We start from the raw sequence: 22486 nt of genomic DNA on the forward strand, positions 1-22486 counted from the left end.
TGACGATAACTTATACCTCCAACTACAACAGAAGATTGCTTAGTTATTACTAAATACTGATTAGTATCACAAATGTTGTCCACAATATAATTGAATAGTTTCCAAAATGTGTTGGCAATGTGCCAACATTTTTAAGATGCAGAAAAAAGATTTGCGAAACAGTCTATAAATCGTGGGTTTTATAAAAAAGCAGGTTTTGAAAATAGGTTATAACTCGAAAGTCAAACGTTAAGGAAAATAAAAAAATGAATTCTGTAATCGTTGTTTTAATCCTTTCCTTCAGCAACTGCTAGTGTCACACAAGAATGTTTGACACGACTGAATTGGACAAAGTTCACAATGGAACGCCTAAAAGTATGCAAACGATCATTCAAAGCATTATTGCATAAACCGTGTGCAGCTCATCACACAGGGTGTCTCCGACAATCGCTATTATTACTGACCGCGAAGAAACCGTCTGTGTCGAATTTCAGCGTACGTCGATATTCAATGTTTTCTCCCAAAATATTGCTCTTTTTTCGTATTTATTTAATTTAATTGGGTGGTGTAACTATAATAATTATGTGGTAATATTTCGACAAAATATGGTGCTGTTCGGTAAGGTAAAACCGTCTGTACATTTTTGACCAGTTGGACGCAAACACGGGTCAGACTGAACCTACCTTAGCGCAACCCGAACACGTTGCATCCGCCGGTTGGATTTGTTTCCGACTCCAACCTAACGCACCCGCTGGATCGCCGAGTCGAAATTTATTAAAACAGGCTCGAAACCGACTCCAGGTCGGATCGAGAAATGAATTGTATGACCCACGTCTATCTAGTTCCCAAATTTTATAACGTGCATTAATTGCATTGAATTTCTTTTTTAAGAGAAACTATCCATAACATCGATAGGTTTAAGTCAATTTAATCATTTTACAACAACACGCTCCAATTATAGATAATACGGGAACAAGATTTCTCTTTTCTTTTTTGTGGTTTTTTGTAAATCTCCGACAACATATTTATTTTATCTTTTTTCAGAAAGAAGTGGTAAGCATAAGCGTATATCATACACAAAATAATTGAATTCAGATTTTTTTTACTGTATTGTACACTTGACCCATGATAATAGATATAACAAATGAATCTGGTGATGAATATAAAAACTGATAATATTTCACAGTATTTAAATGAGCAGCACTACTAAATCTATTTTTTTAAATTCTTGATGGTTTTAGCGCGCAAATACTAGACATTGATCATTAGACTTATTTTACTAAGCATCCAGATAGTCAATCCTTGCTAACGGAGGAACTGTCCAGACTAGATAATTGGTATTAGATGAGACGACAGAATCCTCCATCATTTCATTTATATTGTCAATGTCGCAATGGTAGCATTACATATTACAACGATACGGGAAATGAGGACCATTGAGGCCAAGGAGGAAGCTGCACTGGTTCGTCTGACCCGGTTGGTAAATTTGAACTCTCTGTTTGCTGATCGATTAATTCAGTAGTGGAACTACTTTCACTCATCATTTGCGACATCTCCGTAGTGGTGGTGACAAGTGGTGGTAAACAAATTCCAAGCTTGGCACTAAATAAAGATCCCAAACCTGGACACACTTGCTCATACCCAAACAAATTGCCACTAACTCTTCGACACCAGTAAAATTTCGTGGGATCGCCGGGTTTTGGCAAAAAACCTTCCCTCGAGCACTTAAATACGCAGCTGTTAGACAATGAATTAAATTCCGAGCCTTCGGTACATTTGTACACCACCACGTTCCTCAACACTGGTCGATTTCGGCGACGGTTGTAATTGCAATACGCATAGTATGTAGGATCCTGCGGAAACGGTATAAATATAGATCTTCCATTTGGACGACATCGTACCGTTTGACATCGAGTGTTTCTGCTGCAGGTTTTCTTTTTCGAGTTATATACGTAACCCGACGGACATTTGAATAACCGGGCGTAGCTTCCAACAGATGTACAGTAGTGGAATTTCATGCAATCCTGGGGATCGGGAAATACTCCCAATCCCGTGCAAAGTAAACCAACTTTGTTGCCACTATTTGCTCCATTACCCTCGCCGATTCCTGTAGTATATCTGCACTCTGGAAACAAGGGATCTACAGTAGCCAGGCATGCTCCTCTGGTACCAGCATCGATCGAATTACAGTACGTGCCCGAGGGACAATTGTTTTCCGGCAACAATGACTGGTCACTGATCCCTGGAATGCAGACGCGCACGCGTCGACATCCGGTACACACGATTGTGGAAGTATTAGTACAGCTTCCAGTCAAGTTTCTATCTATAAATTGTGGCGAGAGTGGTAAACTGTATGAAGTACTGTACCATAATGAACTTGGCACGTCATTATCCGGCGATATCATTTCCTCAGAAGAGCTTTGCGGGTCAAAAATATTTGTATCCAGATAGTCCGGATAAATGCCTTGCCCATTTGATGCACCCAGCACGAGCATCTGCCGAATAAAAAATAAACTATTACTCTATGAAAGTTAAGCTATTCCACACCACGATCTAACTCAAATCACGTACTAGGCACAGGCACACCGTTCTATATTTCACCATGGTTATTGACGATGTGAATGCTTTCTGATATTGAAACCTAATCAGCAGAAAAAGCGCTACAAACACTATTTATTCGCCCGCGTGTTTGCGTTGAAAATGCCGTCAGCCCTACTTTTACATCGCAATCTGGCACAATAAGTATGTGTGAATTGTTTCTAATCATTCTGACAAACATGGAAGCGGTTTTAGAAATCAGAATATTGAATGGTGTAAATTGAAGATGAAAGGTGCTCCTTTGTTAAAATGATGAATGATATATTGTGAAATCTTCATGACCTGTACATAGATTCATATAATGTTAGTTTATTTAGTGCCGTGCAACGCACATTAAATCAACGGATACCATTTAACAATTGTACCACCATATTGTAGATTAGCTATATTAACTAACAACAACATTTTATGAAGGTATCGTAACGTTAGGTTTATTAGCCGTGAACACAATTTATTTGATAGTCATTTCACTTTACATTGCAGATCCTTTTTTCTTCGTCATATGTAAGCTGCAATGGACACCGCTGCTCGAACAATTCCAACTAAAAAAAAAATACCCGGAAAATAAAGAGGACAACATTGATCAGTAACAAAATTATACGGTCTGTCCAATCATGCTCACTTACCTTGAAAGGTGTAACGTAGACACATTCGTAGTATTTTTTGTTATCTCCCGGATACGGAAAACGACCACTTTCTCGACATTCAAACTTGCATCGTTGCAGTTTCACATCATACACCTCGAATTCGCGAGGACATTCAAACATCACAGGCAAGCCACTCATTGAGCAAAAGAAGTAAAGTTGAGGAAATGGCTTATAAATAAACCATTTATTACGATTTTGCAGCAATTCACAATTCACTTGGAAGCAATCGTCTAGCACTTTTCGAAGGAAACACGATGAAGACGAATGGTTATAGGCATTATTGGCAGCAAGACAACTCACAGGCGTTGCAATTTTTTTCTCATCACAATAAATATACTGCGTACAGTTGGAAGGGTCTAGGGGGAAAATATTTGAACAAAATTAGCTACTATTATCAACGTTTTGATCATTCCTGATACTGCGTTAGACAAACCTGGATAAAATCCAGCTTTTGTTGAAGGACACAGATCATCTGCCACACCACAAGCGCTTTCTGAATCATAATCTGAAGAACATATACCACTTCCGACACAATAAGGCTTATCGGGCTCCACATCTTGACATTTGTAACTTGTTAAAACGGTTTGATCATAGCTACAAATTTTCACTGTGCGACAATCAGCACAGTCTTGTCGTTTTCCGGATTCACAGTTTTCACTCACTTTACTCAAGCTCGAAACATTCTGGGAAACTCCCTTTTAAAATATAGGTAATAAGAAACCATCAAAACCTAAGATATCATTTATTGAAAGCATTGCAAATTTTCACTCACCTGTTTCACGCATATAAAAACAATGCACCACCAAATTGTTCGTTCACTCCACATCATTCATGTGCTTCACCAAATTTGACTTGTCAATATACCCTCGCACTCAATCTATTTTATAGCAACAACTTGGCCGACGCATCAAGATGATGTTAGCATTATGGACTAACATGACTTGATAAGATAACAGGTATGTTCATTATCAGCAGTACATCAGCATTTAGAAGAAAAGTTAAACTTTGTATTTTACTTCTAGAATTTGTTAATTTAATTACTTTGAATGCCTATTTTTATACAGTTATTACAGTTTATTACATTTTTATTTGTAATAGCTTATAATATTTATAATAGGAAATTTTTTTCAAATGTGAAAGGGCGGGTGTATAGTAAGTAAAATAACGAGAATTTATCAGGGTTCGGAAAAAATATAATAAAAATATTATATTTTTTTATTTCTGCAATGCAATGCAATTCCGGATTTTAATTAATTGATGTATTATTTTTGATTTTTTTTAATTATTTTGTAATATTTCGTTGGATCTACAACTATTGTGGGTCAAGGCCTATCTGTGCCACTAATGGGCTGGACTATCAGTGACTTATATGATTGAATCGATAGCAGGATAGTAAGTCAGGCTTGGACCCATGACGGGCATGTTGTAATATTTACCATTTTTATACATTTTTTATATTTACCATAATGACTGTATAGCCTCTAATAAACTATTATTATTTATTGTGCAAAACGTCCACTTAAGACCCAATTATGTATCTCGTATCAGTGTCGGGGTGGTGACAGTGCCTCATCCGATGCGATTTTAGCGTGCAATTTAGATAATTTTGCGATTTTTTTACCAGTTTTATATGTTAATGATAATAAAACTTAAATTTGAGAATGTTCTCAAAAACCTACATAATTACATTGACAGATAAAATAGTTTGCGACTATCCGACGGAATCAAAACATCCTACGTTATCTGTCAAATTCCATATAAAATTTTGACAGACCTTCCGAAAAAATCGATATCCATAAGTGCTGCCACGGCCATTACGGAAAAGTGTTGTAAAAAAGCTGATTTTCTATTATGATCCGTATTGGATATCTTGATTTGTCTCTCGTTTGAAATATCTGACTGATCGAAAGAACATTTGCATTATCTGACTCAAAAGTAGACCATCTTTTGTCGAGCAGCTTTCTAAAGCGCCAGATTACAGCTACGGAAATAGATTTGCTTTAGAGTTTTACTACTTATAATATTTAATCACAATTTACAAATATTTTTAATCCTTACGAATTGCATGTAATTACATTCAGTTTGGATTTTTTATCATGTATTAATGTAAAATTTCTGGGAATAACAGTATGCACAGGAAGAAGAGAAACATTACACAAGCGCTAGCTTCCATGACATCGCAAAAAACGTTTAAAGAACAATAATACACCATACGTGGAAATATTAAAAATAATTTTCACTTTTTTTTAAATAGTAAGATTAAATATTGCGTTTAATATTTTGTTTTAATCCAAGCCATTTCAGATCAATTTGTAATCAATGTCTCGAGTCAACAATATAATTTTTGAACGAATCTATAGTAGTCTCTATCAAGATTGTATAATAGCGATTTTGTTCCGAAATGAGAGAGCCAGCTATATTTACATCATCATCTTCGAGTGAACTATACAATCCCTAAGCTTCATCCGAATGATAAGTGCGACATGTTAAGTTTAATATGGAATATGCACGTCGTAAGCATATACATCCATTCGATTAGACATATTGCGAACAAATATGCTATATGTACATTGTACATACGGCTTAATAGATAAGGGTGGTCGTATCCAAAACGTGAGTCGAATCAGAGAGGTGTGACCAGTCATGCCTTCACGGTTTGTTATATAGAATGTGTTAGGTTTGAGATTTTACACTTTGTTTACAACACTAATAATACGTACAATAATAAAATAATGTACAATAAGCAAACACTTCATGAAAATGATACGTGCGGCCCGCGCACCAACCGCACCGAGCGCCCCTGCCGAGAGCTCCTGCTTGATCGGCTGTGTTCCACACTATATGATCGTGCGACGCTCGGTACTCAATAAGGCACGGGTCTATAAACATTATTTTTTATTATTTTTTAACATTAGAAATTATTTTTTATTCGTTTTGGTATACAAACAAACCGAAAATATTCCTGTAACATATAAATATGAAACAAATCGATTTGTTTCTCTTGCAACAAAATATTCCCGCAACATGAGTTTGACAAACCATCCATCCGATTTGGCAACAATTGTTCTCGCAACATTTTCATAGACCCGGGCCTAAGCTTGGCATGCTTAGGCCGCGGTCTAATGTTGTTGTGCGCAACATTGTTGCTCAGAAACATATCGCTGAGGTGGTCTATGAATGTTGCTGGGAACATTTCGCTTTGACATTGTTTAGTGTCAAAAATTAGCCAATAAACAGCTCAGAGTTTATTTTTTATCATTCACTTGTTGAATAAAGTGTTGAAAAACTAAAATATACACCAAAATGTATTATAAATGCAAAAATTCCAAATTTAGCGGATGTCAACAAAACGCACACTGCTGCTGTGTCATTTGATACACCCGATTACCATGACCAAGGTAAATAGAAATTGTTGCCAGACAAAAATCAAATTGGTTTGAATTTGGCCGGCAACAAAGTGGCGCTAGCTGTCAAAATCCATACATTTTGCCAGCAACAATGTTGCGCGCAACAAGATTAGACTGCTGCCTTAGCGGACCTCCACACGTCACTGACTAGCGTAGAGGAAAGCGGGGCAAAATGGATATGTGGGGCAAAATGGGCACCCTCTATTTAAGCATTATTAGACTACAAAGATACTTTCCAATGCTCAAAATGTATTCATTATAGTGTTCTATGAACACCATGTAAGTTTCATAACTCTTACATTACAAATAACCAAGAAAAATGCAAAATAAGGTTGAGTAGCATATTGGTGTAATTTTTGCCACTTGAAAATAAGATTGAACCAGTATCACCAATAGTTTTACATGATATGTTTTTAAAGATATGACATTTCTATACATTTTGTCTCAAGAAAGCAAAGCAATTGAATGCGTATTTTTACTAATATAACAAAAAATACAAAAATGCTTCACGTGAGGCAAAATGGGCAGTTACGCTAGAGATAAAAATGGGCAGATGCTTTTGACATTTGTGTTGTATTTGTCGCCTCAATAATGATAACAGGCACAGCTTCAAAACATTCGATTTTGTAGATTACAACGTGTAAAATTTGTTTTAATTTTGATAACATATTTTTGGAAGAATTTTAAGGGCTTTCCTGACCAGCAAAACAAAAGATAGAACGAAAATACCTTTCACCAAACGTGCGCAAAACTTGGCCTTGGCCATGTAGTCCGGCACTTGGCCACGTAGTCCGGAAATGCAATATTTCTACCAGAGAATAATTGGAACAAGTCTTGTAGGATGAGTGGATCAAAAATACGCCTTTTTAAAGGTTCAAATGAGTTCTTGCGTTGTGCAAGTAGTCACCAATAGTCATAAATGCAATAAGAAACAAGATCAGGATTTTTTTTGATTCCATAACCTTTGTTTTCATACGCATATTACGCCAAAAGTCTGATAGACGAATAATTTTTGCGCACCAATCAAATGACTTTTTTTAGTTATTTAAATAATTTAGTTGTTATTGCACTATTTTAATGCCTATTTTTAGCAACACGTGTGTATTGATAGTGCCTTTATCAAACCCCATGATAACTTTTACCGCCGCATGCCTATTGCGGCCATAATTCGCCTTTTTCTGCACAATATTCAGCTAGACGAATACTTTTTGGACTGACTGTATGTGTAATATCGAAAAAGTATGTCTGTTCTAGATAGGAAAAGAAGTATGTTTTTTAGGGATTGAAGAATGATGCTCACTTGATAACTTAGCGGATTCGATCAGTCCCCTCTGTTTCCCTCCGAGAAGCGGTGAATCGGTTAATCTTTTTAAAAAGATCTGAAATTTAAGCATAATAATTTTTGTCGCATCTCATTGTGGTGCAGAGGATGAGTTACCTTTTGTTGAGATGGGCTGCATTTGAAACAAAATCGTCTTGATGAACGAAATGACATTTTTTTGTACAGGATGTAATGAACTTTGAATGTATGATTTACTACTATACGTACGCTATACATGTAGGCTTATAAGAGCGCTCACGAATTTAAGGTAGAAAACATTAGTGCTGCAGCGTCTATGTAAAATAAATCTTGCTACTAATCTCGGAGCAATACTAATAATTGAACATACAATTTTGATTTTTTCCTATGCATCCGCTATAAAAAATAAACAATTTAAAATTTCCAATTCAATAATTCTTAGTTTAAACATTTCTCATGCATTTCAATGCTTTTCCTACCTCCTTTCCAACATTCTTTCAGATTTTTCCGAGCATAGACTCCTGACTAGCGTCGGTTCAGTAGTTCAATGATCTCGTAAGACTGAACAACATGCTTTTAATTAAAAAATGAATCAAGCCACTTAGCAGGACTGACCATCCTGCATTAGGAAATTAAATAGTTATTGATAGTCAAGCACATTAGTGTTTCAGATTAGCCTTGACCGATAGCAGATGTTGTACCAAAGGTAAAAAGAAACATATATACTATGTAATAATGATAAACTTATGATAAAGATGTGTAGGGAGTAGTGATGTGCTATATGGAGCGCACCCACGACTCCGATCCAACTCTGACTATTGTTAGTTCGATTCTGACTCCGGCAAAATGGAATCACTATATCCGCCCGGAGACGGAGTCGTTCGGAGTCGTCCGGAGTCGTCCGGAGTCGTCTGGAGTCGAACGACTCCGAACGACTCCGAACGACTCCGAACGACTCCGAACGACTCCGAACGACTCCGGACGACTCCGACTCCGGGCGACTCCGGACGACTCCGAACGACTCCGATGACTCCGAACGACTCCGGATGACTCCGACTCCGGGCGACTCCGGGCGACTCCATACGACTCGGGACGATTCCGAACGACTCCGGATATTGCAGCGTGGACGGAGTCGACTCCGGATTTTTTCCAACTTTAGCCATCACTAGTAGGGAACTATGTTAAGAAACTGCTCGACAGCAAGATTAGGAAACTGTTCGATAGCAGCATTAGGAAACTGCTCGATAGCAGCATTAGAATATAATCGCTCAACTCGCGGGCGTAAACAAGACACATAAGATACTTGTCCTTATGCGCCTCGATGTGACAATTGCGAATAAACGCTCTCTTGTATCCTGAACCTCAACCGAGTAAGACGCCTTTCTAAAGCTCATCCGAAGCCCCTGTGCTAGTGTTAGGAAACCGTATAATTTCCTTAAAGATGTTTCTTTTTTTTAATCATAAATACACTCAAATACAATAAAAATATCTGCAAATACATATTTTTCACAGTTTGCTTTGCATTTATTCATGTGTTACTCTTATGCACAAGTAGCCATTTTCAATAATAACATCAACAAATCCCATCAATCTTTATTAACTCATCAAGTCATTTTTTTCAAGACATTTTTGATCCTTTGCATTAAACTCCAGTAAAGGTGGACAAGTTTGTTCAAACTTCTGGAGCTGTGGAAAAAAGAATGTATAAGACATGCATGCTCATTTATACTTAAATTTTTACTTACCTTGCTGGTGCTAACAAATGCACATTCGTAGTACATTCTGACATTAGGATGAGCGAATCTTCCCGCTTCGCGACATTCAAACTCGCATCGTTTTAGGTCCAAATCAAAAACATCAGTTTCACGCGGGCATTTGAACATGATTGCCCCATTTGACGAGCACAGAAAATACAGCTGTGGGAAAGGTGTGTATACAAACCACTTATTTATGTTTCGAGAATTTTTACAATCCACCTGGAAGCAATCAGATGAACGGCGCTTAAGGAAGCAAGCAGCCGTAGTCTGGTTGTACACATTATTGACCGCTAAGCAGTTTTGCTCATATCCTAACATTTCAGAATCACAATACAAATATCTAGTGCAATTTGAAGGGTCTGTAAATAAAATTCGTTAACAGTTACTCATATATCTATAGAATCTACTAAATGTACCACGAAACATACCAGGATAGAACCCAGGAGAATTCATCGGACACAATTCATTCGCTTCGTTGCACACAACACCATCTTCTTGCGTTTCTGAGCATATTCCTTCACCTGTACAATAAGGCTTAGCTGGATCTACATCTTGACAGCGATAGGATGTAAGAGCGGTCTGATCGTAGCTACAAATTTTTACTGTAGAACAGTCCTCACAATCCTGTCGACGTCCCTGTTTGCAAGATGATATTGCACGACTTAAAGCTACAGGACCGCGCTTCGAAATCAGTTGACGAAGTGCATTTTGCTCCTGAAATTAATATCAGTTTAATTTAGTGAAACTTCTTTCGATACATTCTACAATACATTTTGCCATTCTTCTTTACAAACCTCGCCGTATACTGCAATAATCAAAAGAACCAAAATAACTGAACGTAACATGACCACTTTTTACATTCACGTTATGAACACAATGAGCTTTTACCGAATCTAAATGTTTTGTTTTATACTGTTTTGCTTTTATTATGCAACACACGTTTTACAACTTAATTGCATATATAAGATAAGATATCTCCAAAAGACTATTATCATACAGTAGCATTTCAAGAGAGTAGGGTAAATGTTCCAATAGAGGCGCTATTTGTAGTGGTGCAAATTGCTTTAAATGAGTTTGAATTATTACGAAGGATAATATTTGCATACAAATTCACAATATGTTGACTGCAACCCATAAAACATTTCCTACGACTTAAAAAACTCGCAATAATGTTATATAATTTATATAAATAATTTACAAAACAAAACGAAGCAAAAACTCCCTTTAAAGCTATGTACTAAAATGACTTTAGTGTTTGAAAAAGTTGACGAATGTCAAAAAAGATAGAATTATAGTGTAATTATCAATTACAACAAGATCAGTGCCCGAAATTACGACGAAATCATGTGCAGTTCAAGAGGACCAAAGCTAAGAGGCTAGATTTTTGATGGTGGTCGTTTTTAAGAGATTCTTCTTCTTCTATGGCACAACAACCGTTGTCAGTCAAGGCCTGCCGGAACCGCTTATGGGGATGGCTTTCAGTGACTTTTGGATAACCCCCCATAGCAGGATAGTCAGTCCTACGTATGGCGGTACGGTCTATTTGGGGCTTGAACCCATAACGGGCATGTTGTTAAGTTGTACGAGTTGACGACTGTACCATGAGACCGGCTTTTAAGTGATTAATTACTGAAAAAAACTAATCCATGCCACGTTGATGAGAAAGAAATGTATAGTTACACTAAGTTTTGTGCACAAAATGCACAATTAGCCCCGAAAAGTGTTTGGCTGTTTGTGAATTGTTTGTGAACGCTTTTTCATCTAAGGCAGCGGTCTAATCTTGTTGCGCGCAACATTGTTGCTCGGAAACATATCGCTGAGGTGGTCTATGAATGTTGCTGGCAACATTTCGCTTTGACATTGTTTAGCGTCAAAAAAATGCCAATTAACAGCTCAGAGTTTATTTTTTATCATTCACTTGTTGAATAAAGTGTTGACAAAATAAAATATACACAAAAAAAAGGCTTAAAAATGCAAAAAAACTAATTTTAGCGGATGTCAACAAAACGCACACTGCTGCTGTGTCATTTCATACACCCGATCACCATGACCAAGGTAAATAGAAAATGTTGTCAAACAAAAATCAAATTGGTTTGAATTTGGCCGATAACAAAGTTGCGCTAGCTGTCAAAATCCATACATTTTGCCAGCAACAATGTTGCGCGCAGCAAGATTAGACCGCTGCCTAACTGTCAAAAACAAGCCTTCAAAATGGTGGACCAAAATCAAGCTATGCATCGACCTCTGTATTATATAGACTTTAATATTTGTGTATGGAAAAACGTGCCAGCTAAAAAGCACATATTCAGTAGTTGGCAGGGAATCGATGTCGAACACCTCATATTTTAAATTTTTATCTGACTTTGCAGCACCATGGAGAGTTCCCTAGACCACTTATCGGAAAACTTGTTACACACGTCTTTGAAGAAAACCTCGAATCTCTTTGCAGTCCGCTAATTGCGGTCCACTGAATGTCGGACAGTCCTCATTTCATAGCAAAATGACCACGTAACTTGCCAATATTAACTTATATGATGCCAAAATCATTTGATTATTGGCCCATCGACTATTTTGGGTGGTCATCTGCGTAACCTTGGCCAAGCGCTCTAATCTGCCTTAATCTGCCAAATACCGTTGCTAAAAGATTCCAAAAGAAGTATCATAGTAATTTTAGAGCTATTTAATATTTTAGAAGTATGCGGAATGAAGGAATAGTGAAAATTTACTGTCTAGCCTGTCATTTAAGACCTAATTGCCTCAATGCCGTTGATTATTATTTAGATAGAATTATTACTGCTTAAAATTGGTTGAACATTTTCGTGGTAAAAATAAAAGGATAAAAGGTGAAAATATGAGGTGTCCGACTTTAGGTGGCCGCCACTGTATGTATTAAGATCATACACGGGGACCTGCATTATCTAATGAATTAGTAAACAATAATAATAACAATAATAATAATATCTGCATGGAACCCATTCCCAGTCCGCCAAGTCCTATTATGCCGTCCAAACAGAGGGGACGTAGTAAGTGGTAAGATGGCACGGTGGAGTCCGCCGTTAAGGCTGCGATAATGTCTTGGGAGAAGCGAAACCGTGACCGGTTTCGGTCACTTCTGAAACAGCTCGGTCCACAAAGCAGTTGTAGTGCAAGACAAGTAAATGCATAAGTAATTTTGTCATCATTCTTAGCATTCTAGCTTGAACATTTTTAAACATGCAATTTATTAAGCAACAATGTTAGATTATTTTATGATGTAGCTGGTGGCGGTGGTAGTTTGCAATCGTCCGTTTGAAAAGTCAGTCCAGTAGGACAGGGTGTTTCAAACAATTGGTACTGTAATAGATATGATTTATATAGATTAAGTGTAATATAAAGAGTCTATCTACGGGAAGCTTACCGATCCGTTCAGTCCCGCCAAACATAAATAGTAGCGATCCGTTTGCGATCCTCCATTTCCGTCCGGAATTGCAAATTTACCTTCTTTTTTGCAAGCAAACTCACACCTTCTCTTAGTTTCATTGAATTCTTCATTTTCACTACATTCGAACGTCATCGGCCCGAAGGTGGCGCAATAAAAATATAGCCGAGGATTTGGTTTATATACATAAAATTTGTTCTGCATTGTTGAACTCAGACAGTTAATTTGGAAACAATCGGCAGTAGTTTTACGCAAAGTCCATGATTGGACTAAAGAATTGAACACGTACGATGAGCTAGGAGCGCTTTGCTTCATTGCGAACTTTTTATCGTTGCAATATACCGATTCACTACAATTGCCGGGAACTGTAAATAAGTCCAATAAAGGGGGAAATAATCAGCTGCTAAAACATTCATTTAAAACAGCTCCTACCTGGATAAAATGCATAGGATTGTTCTGGTGGGCATAATTCGCTAGGCGTGTTACATTGTGCATCCATGATATTTGTACACATTCCATTGCCCACACAGTAAGGTCGTTGAGCATCGACAGAACTGCACTCATATGAGGCAACCATTTTATTCTCATGGTTACAAAGCTGAAACAGTATAAGAAAAACAGATTTTTATTTAAATGAATCTACAAATATACAGTACACTGTATGGTACTGCTTTAATGCTTACCATTACACTTGTACAGCTACCACAAGTGATGCCACGGGCTTTGCATTCTTTTTTAGACTCGTTGGAATCGTTTAGATTTGTATTAGTATTATCAACCACAGTTCTATGCAATCGAACGACTATTGGTAAGCTATCATCCGCTCTTATCGTCTGAAGCAATAAAGTTATTATTTTGTAAAAAGACATAATAATATTTAAAAGATTGTCTTACCTGAAGCCCCGTTGCAATTACACAGCACAACCCTAGAATCCAAACCACTGCCCCCATGGTGCTAAACTAGTGTTGCTATCACGTCGTACTCTCCTTGGTAATTGAAGCGAAGCTACAAAGAATATTTGGCAAACCGGCTTTATAAGTTTTGTCGTGAGGGACAAGAATCTTTTAGATAAGATGATCAAAGTATGTAATTCTCTTATCTCATCCCAGATCTTTTATTTATTTGCCGAAAAAGATACAGTCGTAACCTTGAGACTTAAACAATACGTCTACAGTGTGGCTGTTGTAAATTCATGGTGGTGAGTTTTTAATTATATTTGGGAGAAACAATAAACATGCTCGCACGCAATGTGTTTTATACGTTTAACTAGCATTATTTGTCAGATTAATGTAATCAGATTTTCAGTTGCAGTGCATGTAAAAATGAAGAATAATACTGCTTACACTTCTGGTGGCCATGACCGTATAGCCAAATAGAAGCAGAATATTTCTGATGACTAAAACACGTAATAATTTAAAAAAATTACCTACCTTCAAGGCTCTTCCATTAGCATTTCTGCATATCTACATATACTATCATCTCATAGTACAGTCGTTAGCTCACGCGACTTAACAACATGTTTAAGATGACAAGGGTTTAAGCCACACATCGACCGTCACTCTGTAACAAGGACTGACTATCCAAGAGCGAGGTACTCGATAAGTCTCGAAAGCCTGTATAGGTCGGCATCACCGCGTAGGATGATATACCATCCAAATAAAAGATGATATTCCATCGCACCCTAACATTGGACATAATTGTTCAATCTTGTTTCATCTTTTTATTGCAATGTAATCAGGGGCGGGGGCCGGTCTAGTGGTACAGTCGTCAACTCGTACGACTTAACAACATGCCCGTCATGGGTTCAAGCCCCAAATAGACCGTACCGCCATACGTAGGACTGACTATCCTGCTATGCTAACAATAAGTCAATGAAAGCCAAGCTCACTTCACTAGTGGGTACAGGCAGGCCTTGACCGACAGCGGTTGTTGTGCCATAGAAGAAGAAAAAGAATCAGGGGCGCATTAAGTACAGTATCGAACATAAAGATAGAACCCTGGTGTTTTCAACGCACCTTGCACTTGTTTTACCACGTTACTTGTGTTTGTGTGTGTGTATGTGTGTGTGTGTGTATGTGTGTGTGTGTGTGAGTGAGTGTGTGTGTGTGTGTGCGTGTGTGTGTGTGTGTGTGTGTGTGTGTGTGTGTGTGTGTGTGTGTGTGTGTGTGTGTGTGTGTGTGTGTGTGTGTGTGTGTGTGTGTGTGTGTGTGTGTGTGTGTGTGTGTGTGTGTGTGTGTGTGTGTGTGTGTGTGTGTGTGTGTGTGTGTGTGTAGTAGAAAGAGAGTGTGCTTTTTAATGTGTATTTGCAAGTGCGCGGGTTTGTGTCTGAAAAACGTAGCTTGCTATGGTTTCATATTGCATGGAAAGTATTCTGATAATGTGTGTTATCATGTGAGACAGCGTGCGTTTGCACTTGGATAAAAGCTAAAGTTTGCATCGACAGCAGCGCTTGTTCCTCGGAAGAAACCGCAGGTGTGCTGGTTGATGAATGTGCATGCGCAGCGATGTGAAATGGACACGCGCACAACAGCAATGAACTCGGCATTCCCTTACAGGTGTTTCTCCAGTGCACGCCATAGAAATGCCTGCGTGCATCTCTGCGTTGAACGTTGTGTGCGCATGTTAAACTTTGTGCGTGCATTGAGCTGGCGCGCAGTTGTTCTTTTCAATGGTCGTTTTGTTTCATGAGCGCGGCAGTATTCGGTTCTCGATTTAAATGGGTAGACACTCACTCGCTTACTCATTGATAGTTTTTATCCATACGCTTTTTTTGCTGCTCTACAACGATGTAATTCATCACGTGTAGAAGCAAAACGCAGGCTGAGCACGGGATCAGCCGTGTCCAACTTTTTAACCAGCGCGTTCTTGACGGTCCAAGCAAGCAATGTTAGTAACAATGGGTCGAGGTAAACATTGTACCGATGATCAGCGCCATATAATAAAGCGAATGGCGGCTGCTGGCATTAAGCGCAAAACGATCGAGTTTGTAATGGAACGATCGCGCACTTTTGTCGCAAACGCGCTTCGGACATCCGAAATGTGTTTGGACAACCAAAACGCGCTTGGACAACTGAAACGCGCTTGGACAACCGAAACGCGCAAGTCAACCGGACGTCCTCAGAAGACCACGGCGAAAGAAGACCTTAAAGTTGTTAATAGATCGAAAAAACACTGATCGCGAGGGCGGTGGTCCTGCTTATTACATCAAAAACCTTACCCAAAACACAGAAAAACTACTAACAAATCTATACAAAACGACATACTTGTGAAACAAACACACACACCAATACACATTCAAACATACATACACACACACACACATGTACACACACACACACATGTTCACACACATACACACACATACACACACAAACACACAAACCACACATAAACCTGTCCCAACAGGTGCATGCTGCGTTGAAAACACCAGGACCATCTTTATGTCCGATACTGTACTACGCAAACTACGCAGCCCCGTGGGGCCACGAAAAAAGAGACATACTCTCCGATCACAAGTAATTTTACTTGTTAATCCTGTTCTAGTTTATATTTAATTTTATAATTTCTCGCTTGACAATTCAGAAATGTACGAATGTAGTACTCGTGTGACCGCTTAGTGCATCCACTCGTATTAATCCGTTAATGTAATTCAAGATAAATAGTACATTGATAAACAAAATAAAAAAAAGAGATATGTTTAGTACAAAAAGTATTAATTAAACCGTTTTGCAGTATATTTTGGTAATGCGTGGCTGATAGCAACTGAAGCCATCTTTTTGATAACGTGGTGATTGCTAATTTATCTTAATTTTTGTCTTACCGACACAATTGTACATAATTATTTTTCTATCTCACATAGAGAAACGCCATTTCTCTAATAAGTAGCACGTGATCCACATGATGCTCGTGATGCAAACAAACTTAAATAGATTAAATAAAGCATCTGGAAGGCCAGATCATCACGCTGCAGTACGATGTTTTGCAACGCAAACCGCGGTTTATTTATTTTGTTTACTGAACTGTTCATTTTCTCAGAAGTTAATCTCCATTGATCTTGTGCACAGATAAGAGTACAAATCTTACATGACGTTGTCATTTTAATTTTAACGATATGGTTTATTTAAAAGGCAGCTGGTAAAGAGTATCCAAACGTATTTGAGTGGTCTCAAAATGCAGTTCCACATTCTACTAACTTTCATTTTAATTACTCTTATTCGCAAAGAATCTTTTTGCCAGCTGGACAATGGCACTAGTACTGCTCTCAACACAAGAGCTTTTGTAAAAAAGGAATGTGATGGAGTAAAAACATATATTTGTGATTCTTGCACTTCGCGGAGGCCTTGCTTTGGCACGCAGGAAATTGAAACGACATTTACTTGTGGTACTGGTTTATTCTGTATCGAGGGTACCGCATCTGATCGATGCGGACCAACACCTTCGGATGTTTGTGTAACATCAACAGAAAGCAGGCCGTTCACTTGCTCCGCTAGTGGACTTTTTCCAGGTGCGTGTACGTAAGATGAGTAGTTTCATATCATTTTATTTTGTATCTTTTTCCGTAGATCCCAACAACTGTCAGAACTATCATGTATGTTTAGCCGCTAGTGAGTCCTCAACGGTGTATACCTGTCCGCCGGGTTACGTCTTTAATATCGTCACTACATCATGCATTCGTCAAATATCAGCAGCTAATTGTGTTACGGTGTCCTGTCCAGTAGCAGTTCCTAGCTACGTTCTTTACGGCACGAGTAGAGTGTATTACGTCGTATGTGATGGCGTTAATCTACCCACCGAAGTATTACGGTGTCCAAACGGCGCTCTTTTTACGTTTTTCTCTTCCAGTACGCGTTTCGGTGAATGTGTATACACTTGTTCAGGGCAGGGTAATTATCCTAATAGCAACAATCCTAGCTCCTATTACCAATGCTATATATCTAATGGTCGTTTGGTGTATAACGAGCTCGATTGTCCATCAGGTACTATATTTAATCAAACCCTGCGTTATTGTACGAGGCAGTAAGCGTATTTCATTTCACGAGCAACTTAATATTTTTTTAAACAATTTTTACCAATAATGCATTGCAAATCTTCGAATTTTGCAACTAAAAAACAATGAAAATATAATTAATTAATTGATTAAATCAACTAGCAAATTTAGACAACTAGCTCTAATGGCTTCTCATTGGTATTTGTGAGAATACATTTTTCCCCATTCATCAAGCGTAACGTAAACAAATAATTTAACTTATCCGAAAAAACTGGGATATAAAACCATTAGGGTAAATGTACCTATAGTGGTGGTAGTACCAATAGTGGAGGTATTGCACTGAAATGCGGTTCATACGGCTAATTAAATGTAATTAAGTTATTTACGTTAGTGTGAAATGTTCTTAAGCCTTTTACAAAGGGTTTAAAAGTTAAATGGGGCCATTCCGTTACTTAGTGACCGAAAAATCTATTATTTTGTGATATGTGTCAACATTTTTCCAAAATCCTTAGGATTTCATAACGAAACTCATTTTTCTGTTAACGTTCTAAATGACCACATAATCACGCAATTACTAGTTTTTCAACATAACTGTTATGAAATGTTATTGTTTTACTAAAATTATTTGCTTTTTGACCATATTTATGCATTTTTAAGAGTTTTTTACCATAGTGCCATTATAGGTACACACAACAGGCATGTTCCTTATAAACCAGGCATGTTGTGATACTTATAAAATCCATAAAAACAGGTCGTTTTAGATTGTTTCGAGGATATTTTTGACATGTCATACTGTTTTCACTAAAATAAGCAAAAGAAATGAGTTTTATGTTGGTAATTTACCAAAAACATTCCAAAATTTGCTTATATGGCTGAATGAAAAATTGACTTCAAATCAAGCACACTCTTTCGGGTGTAGGTTGACGACAGGTGTGATGCAGTACTTTAGTCAATAGTTTCATCGATCAAATTTATACATTTTTTTACCATCAAATTACGCAAGAAACCAATATTATGGCAGTAATCCTTGATATTCATACGAAAACAGCTTCGAAATTAGGTTTATTGATATTATACACCGTTTTTGATGCATCTTTGTTTACCACCACTATAGGAACACAATACAACGACTATAATAACCATACCACCATTATAGAAGATAAAACATATTTCAATTGCTATGTGTTAAAATATTCAAGAATTTACCTTCCTAACACTTTAAATCCATTGAAACACATCGGTATCACTACAAATTGCACCACTATTGGTACATTTACCCTATTCTCAAAGAATATTACTACAAAGAGTAGTGCTGACAAGGAACGTAATACTTGTAGAAATTAATGATAATTAACGATAATGATTAATGGAAAATAATATTTTAGCCATGATAGTATTTTTTAACTGATCTCTGACATAGTTATTTAGGTTGCTACAAAATAATATTTCATGGAGAAAAGCATTTAGCAACATGTAATCAGGAAACGTCATGGGTTCAAGCCCCAAATAGACCGTGCCGCCATACGTAGGACTGACTATCCTGCTATGGGGGGAATCAATAAGTCACTGAAAGCCCAACTCCACAAGAAAGTGGTACAGTGGCAGGCCTTGACCGACAACGGTTGTTGAGCCAAAAGAAAAAAAATCAGGAAAACGTATCTATTTTTAATCTAGGAAAAGTTTTTATATGTTTGACATATTTTATCAATTTAATGGAACAACATTTAATCCCTTTTATGAGCGATAACAGTACATATACAAAGTACATCACTTTAGACATGGAGGCTATTAGTCAAAACCTGGAAGGCTGCTCGGCTTAAATACAATTAAAAAGCAAGGCGCGCAACATTTCAGATTTATTTAAGAATAATATTATACTAGCATGACGAGGGATCTCCTAATACTTTTCGTTTATATATTATCTTATACTTTGTATAAGTTGCAACAAAGTGTAAAAACAAGTTGTTGTGTTACTTGAACGCGTCATAACGTCATAAATTTGTAAATTATTTTACCATATTACCATATGCATTACTAGCTAGCCCGGTAAACCTAGATATTCCCAAGTAACTATAATATACTATATATGCTTTGTTGAGATATTTGAGATATTTTGCATCGAGTGTAAACCACTTCACACCTTACATCAAGTGTCAAAGTGCATACAGCACTTGCATAAAACAACAACAACAACAATCTTGCTGTTTGTGTGGGATTAAAAAATGCAATTAAATTAAGTAAAGTGTAATATCTGAAAATGTTGTAATTCTTAAAACCTATTCTCATGCCACCATAATGTGTGTGCAAAGTTTCTTTCTTACACGAAATGAACTTTATGTTAAAGGAATTTGATTCCCACAATTCCCATCATATAAAATTCATTTTTAAAAAGAAAGAGTCAAAAAATATCCCACAACTATGAGAACCCCTGAAAAACTCTGTATAGCGAGTTTTCACTTAACAAACAAATCTAAATGCTCTACAACATAAGAAATCGTTATCATTCCAAGTGTTTCAATACTAAGAACCATTAAATATCATGCTATTTCCAAAAGGAGTAGTGTATAAGAGTGTAAGGAAAAGTGTCAGGGAAGTAACACATTAACGTCCACTGCTAGTCCAAAACTCATGAAATCATACAAAAATCGAAAAAAGCCGGGGCAGGCCGTGGGTGCGTCCAATCCACGTCAGGTTAGCTCTTTTCAGATCAAATAGCGGAGCTGAAAGTTTTGCTGCGCTTATCGACAGTTGGAGTAAGTGAGGTAGTGTCTTCAGTTTAATTACTCCATTCCCTTCCTTCTTATTTGACAATATTGGAGGCTCTCTACGGTTTCGGCCGTGTGTTTCACAAGTGTAAGATGTATGTATGTATACTGTATATATATATATATATATATATATATATATATATATATATATATATATATATATATATATATATATATATATATATATATAGATTTTCCGCATCTAACTAAAGTATCTAACCATGAAGCTTTGATGATTTCTTTGTTTTTATAGTAACAATAGTTATTCAAGCACAAATGAACAGCTGTACTTTTCATTTTAAAGTACAATGAATTCATACATGTTTTGCAAATAGCCAATTCAATCTTAGCAACTACACACAACGGTTGTACATTCTTTACAGAATTAACAAACAGCGCTTCAACTGGCAATTCTTGTAGATAAGCGTTGTGAGCATCTCCGCGAAAACAGGATTAAGAAATGTCAATGAAAAGTAGTGTTGGTTGCATTTTATAAACTAGGTATCATTATCAACTACGTTCAGTCCGTTGCAAAATGCTGTTAAGTGCGGTATTTATCACCATCCTGGTGCGTTTATCACAAGCTGTCGAATACCTGAAGCTTACAGACGAGTCTTTAAATTCTACGGATGAATTGAGTCCAGGTATATTTGGCACTGGACAGGAACCCACTGAATTCGCCTATCTTCAACGTCAGCCATCAATTACCGGTGTGTGTGATGGTGTGAAACAACTAGTATGTGATTCATGTAGCACATTTCGCGTTTGCTTGGGAACCGTAAATGGGCAAGATCTGACGATTGCATGTCCCACTGATCAGCCTTATTGTAACTACGGAGCAACAACGGACTATTGCTCCGCTACTCCAATTCCAAACATTTGTACCGACGCATCACAAAACGCAATATTTACATGCCCTGCCATTGGAACTTTTCCAGGTAAGGAATCAATTTAAAATGTCACAATTCTTGATCTACACTCTGTTTCCATTTTTTTATTCAAAAACAGATCCTACAAACTGTCGCATCTACCACGGATGTTCCAGTGTGGGGCAGACCTCGTCGATCTATACATGCCCCACTGGATACGTTTTTAATGCCGTTTTGGAGCTGTGCGCCTTGGAGAATGTGTTTTCTCGGTGTGTTACACTACAATGCTCGGGGAATTTCGTTGGACATGTACGATATGGCCAATCTCAGCGATTCTACGGCCTATGCGATGGCACTGGTCAGGCTCCAATCATGTATAAGTGTCCGAACCGAGCAAACTTTGCCTTCATAGCGGGTTCCACATTTGGCGAATGTTCTTACTTGTGCCCAGCACAAGGAAACTATCCCAACAGTAACGATCCCGCAACATACTTTCAATGTTTTTGGGCAAATCGACGTCTGCGATACAATTTAGTGCATTGCCCTGTCGGTTTAACTTTCAACAGTCGATTGCAATATTGCACATAAAAAAATCAAAAAAAAATAATTTCTCAAATCCTATGGCTACAATCTTTTCATGCTTTTAGACATAACGTGAAGTGTGAAAATGTCGCATTAAAACTATTACCAAGAAAAAAGTGAAACGTAGAAATAAAATAAAGTTTTTTGTGGAGAACTCATAACTTGTAATCATG

General features: G+C 37.4%; 5 protein-coding genes across 5 annotated transcripts; 2 read left to right on the forward strand and 3 right to left on the reverse strand.

Annotated features, from left to right (window-relative positions):
* Positions 1-487: 487 nt before the first annotated feature.
* On the reverse strand, positions 488-4487 carry LOC120958753 (uncharacterized). The gene is made up of 5 exons (XM_049609737.1): positions 3997-4487; positions 3658-3919; positions 3204-3580; positions 2551-3119; positions 488-2474 (listed from the first exon to the last, which is right to left on the reverse strand). Exons 4-5 carry the CDS (start codon positions 2581-2583, stop codon positions 1389-1391), a joined length of 1119 nt encoding a protein of 372 aa, XP_049465694.1. The 5' UTR covers positions 2584-3119; positions 3204-3580; positions 3658-3919; positions 3997-4487; the 3' UTR covers positions 488-1388.
* Positions 4488-9431: 4944 nt separating this feature from the next.
* On the reverse strand, positions 9432-10593 carry LOC120959286 (uncharacterized). The gene is made up of 4 exons (XM_049609186.1): positions 10483-10593; positions 10117-10402; positions 9677-10047; positions 9432-9617 (listed from the first exon to the last, which is right to left on the reverse strand). Exons 1-4 carry the CDS (start codon positions 10531-10533, stop codon positions 9528-9530), a joined length of 798 nt encoding a protein of 265 aa, XP_049465143.1. The 5' UTR covers positions 10534-10593; the 3' UTR covers positions 9432-9527.
* Positions 10594-12890: 2297 nt separating this feature from the next.
* Positions 12891-14135, reverse strand: LOC120959492 (uncharacterized). The gene is made up of 5 exons (XM_040382932.2): positions 14001-14135; positions 13790-13939; positions 13539-13704; positions 13086-13471; positions 12891-13021 (listed from the first exon to the last, which is right to left on the reverse strand). Exons 1-5 carry the CDS (start codon positions 14055-14057, stop codon positions 12935-12937), a joined length of 846 nt encoding a protein of 281 aa, XP_040238866.1. The 5' UTR covers positions 14058-14135; the 3' UTR covers positions 12891-12934.
* Positions 14136-17245: 3110 nt separating this feature from the next.
* On the forward strand, positions 17246-18327 carry LOC120959250 (uncharacterized). Its single transcript, XM_040382514.2, has 2 exons — positions 17246-17611; positions 17670-18327. The coding sequence occupies exons 1-2, from the start codon at positions 17278-17280 to the stop codon at positions 18125-18127; spliced, it is 792 nt and encodes a 263-aa protein (XP_040238448.2). The 5' UTR covers positions 17246-17277; the 3' UTR covers positions 18128-18327.
* Positions 18328-21358: 3031 nt separating this feature from the next.
* LOC120956899 (uncharacterized) lies at positions 21359-22474 on the forward strand. Its single transcript, XM_040378708.2, has 2 exons — positions 21359-21800; positions 21871-22474. The coding sequence occupies exons 1-2, from the start codon at positions 21398-21400 to the stop codon at positions 22317-22319; spliced, it is 852 nt and encodes a 283-aa protein (XP_040234642.2). The 5' UTR covers positions 21359-21397; the 3' UTR covers positions 22320-22474.
* Positions 22475-22486: the final 12 nt, after the last annotated feature.

The sequence above is a fragment of the Anopheles coluzzii genome, chromosome 3 (assembly GCF_943734685.1).
Source record: "Anopheles coluzzii chromosome 3, AcolN3, whole genome shotgun sequence".
Taxonomy (NCBI): Eukaryota; Metazoa; Arthropoda; class Insecta; order Diptera; family Culicidae; genus Anopheles; species Anopheles coluzzii.

Coding starts and splice junctions, on each gene's coding strand:
- LOC120958753 (XM_049609737.1), bottom strand. CDS start 2,583: ATGGTGAAATATAGAACGGTGTGCCTGTGCCTA. Junction 2,475..2,550: donor GAACGGTGTGCCTGTGCCTA/GTACGTGATTTG, acceptor TTTATTCGGCAG/ATGCTCGTGCTGGGTGCATC.
- LOC120959286 (XM_049609186.1), bottom strand. CDS start 10,533: ATGTTACGTTCAGTTATTTTGGTTCTTTTGATTATTGCAGTATACGGC. Junction 10,048..10,116: donor TTCTCCTGGGTTCTATCCTG/GTATGTTTCGTG, acceptor TTTTATTTACAG/ACCCTTCAAATTGCACTAGA. Junction 9,618..9,676: donor CATTTGTTAGCACCAGCAAG/GTAAGTAAAAAT, acceptor TTTTTTCCACAG/CTCCAGAAGTTTGAACAAAC.
- LOC120959492 (XM_040382932.2), bottom strand. CDS start 14,057: ATGGGGGCAGTGGTTTGGATTCTAGGGTTGTGCTGTGTAATTGCAACG. Junction 13,940..14,000: donor TAATTGCAACGGGGCTTCAG/GTAAGACAATCT, acceptor TTATTGCTTCAG/ACGATAAGAGCGGATGATAG. Junction 13,472..13,538: donor ATCCTATGCATTTTATCCAG/GTAGGAGCTGTT, acceptor ACTTATTTACAG/TTCCCGGCAATTGTAGTGAA.
- LOC120959250 (XM_040382514.2), top strand. CDS start 17,278: ATGCAGTTCCACATTCTACTAACTTTCATTTTAATTACTCTTATTCGC. Junction 17,612..17,669: donor CGCTAGTGGACTTTTTCCAG/GTGCGTGTACGT, acceptor CTTTTTCCGTAG/ATCCCAACAACTGTCAGAAC.
- LOC120956899 (XM_040378708.2), top strand. CDS start 21,398: ATGCTGTTAAGTGCGGTATTTATCACCATCCTGGTGCGTTTATCACAA. Junction 21,801..21,870: donor TGCCATTGGAACTTTTCCAG/GTAAGGAATCAA, acceptor ATTCAAAAACAG/ATCCTACAAACTGTCGCATC.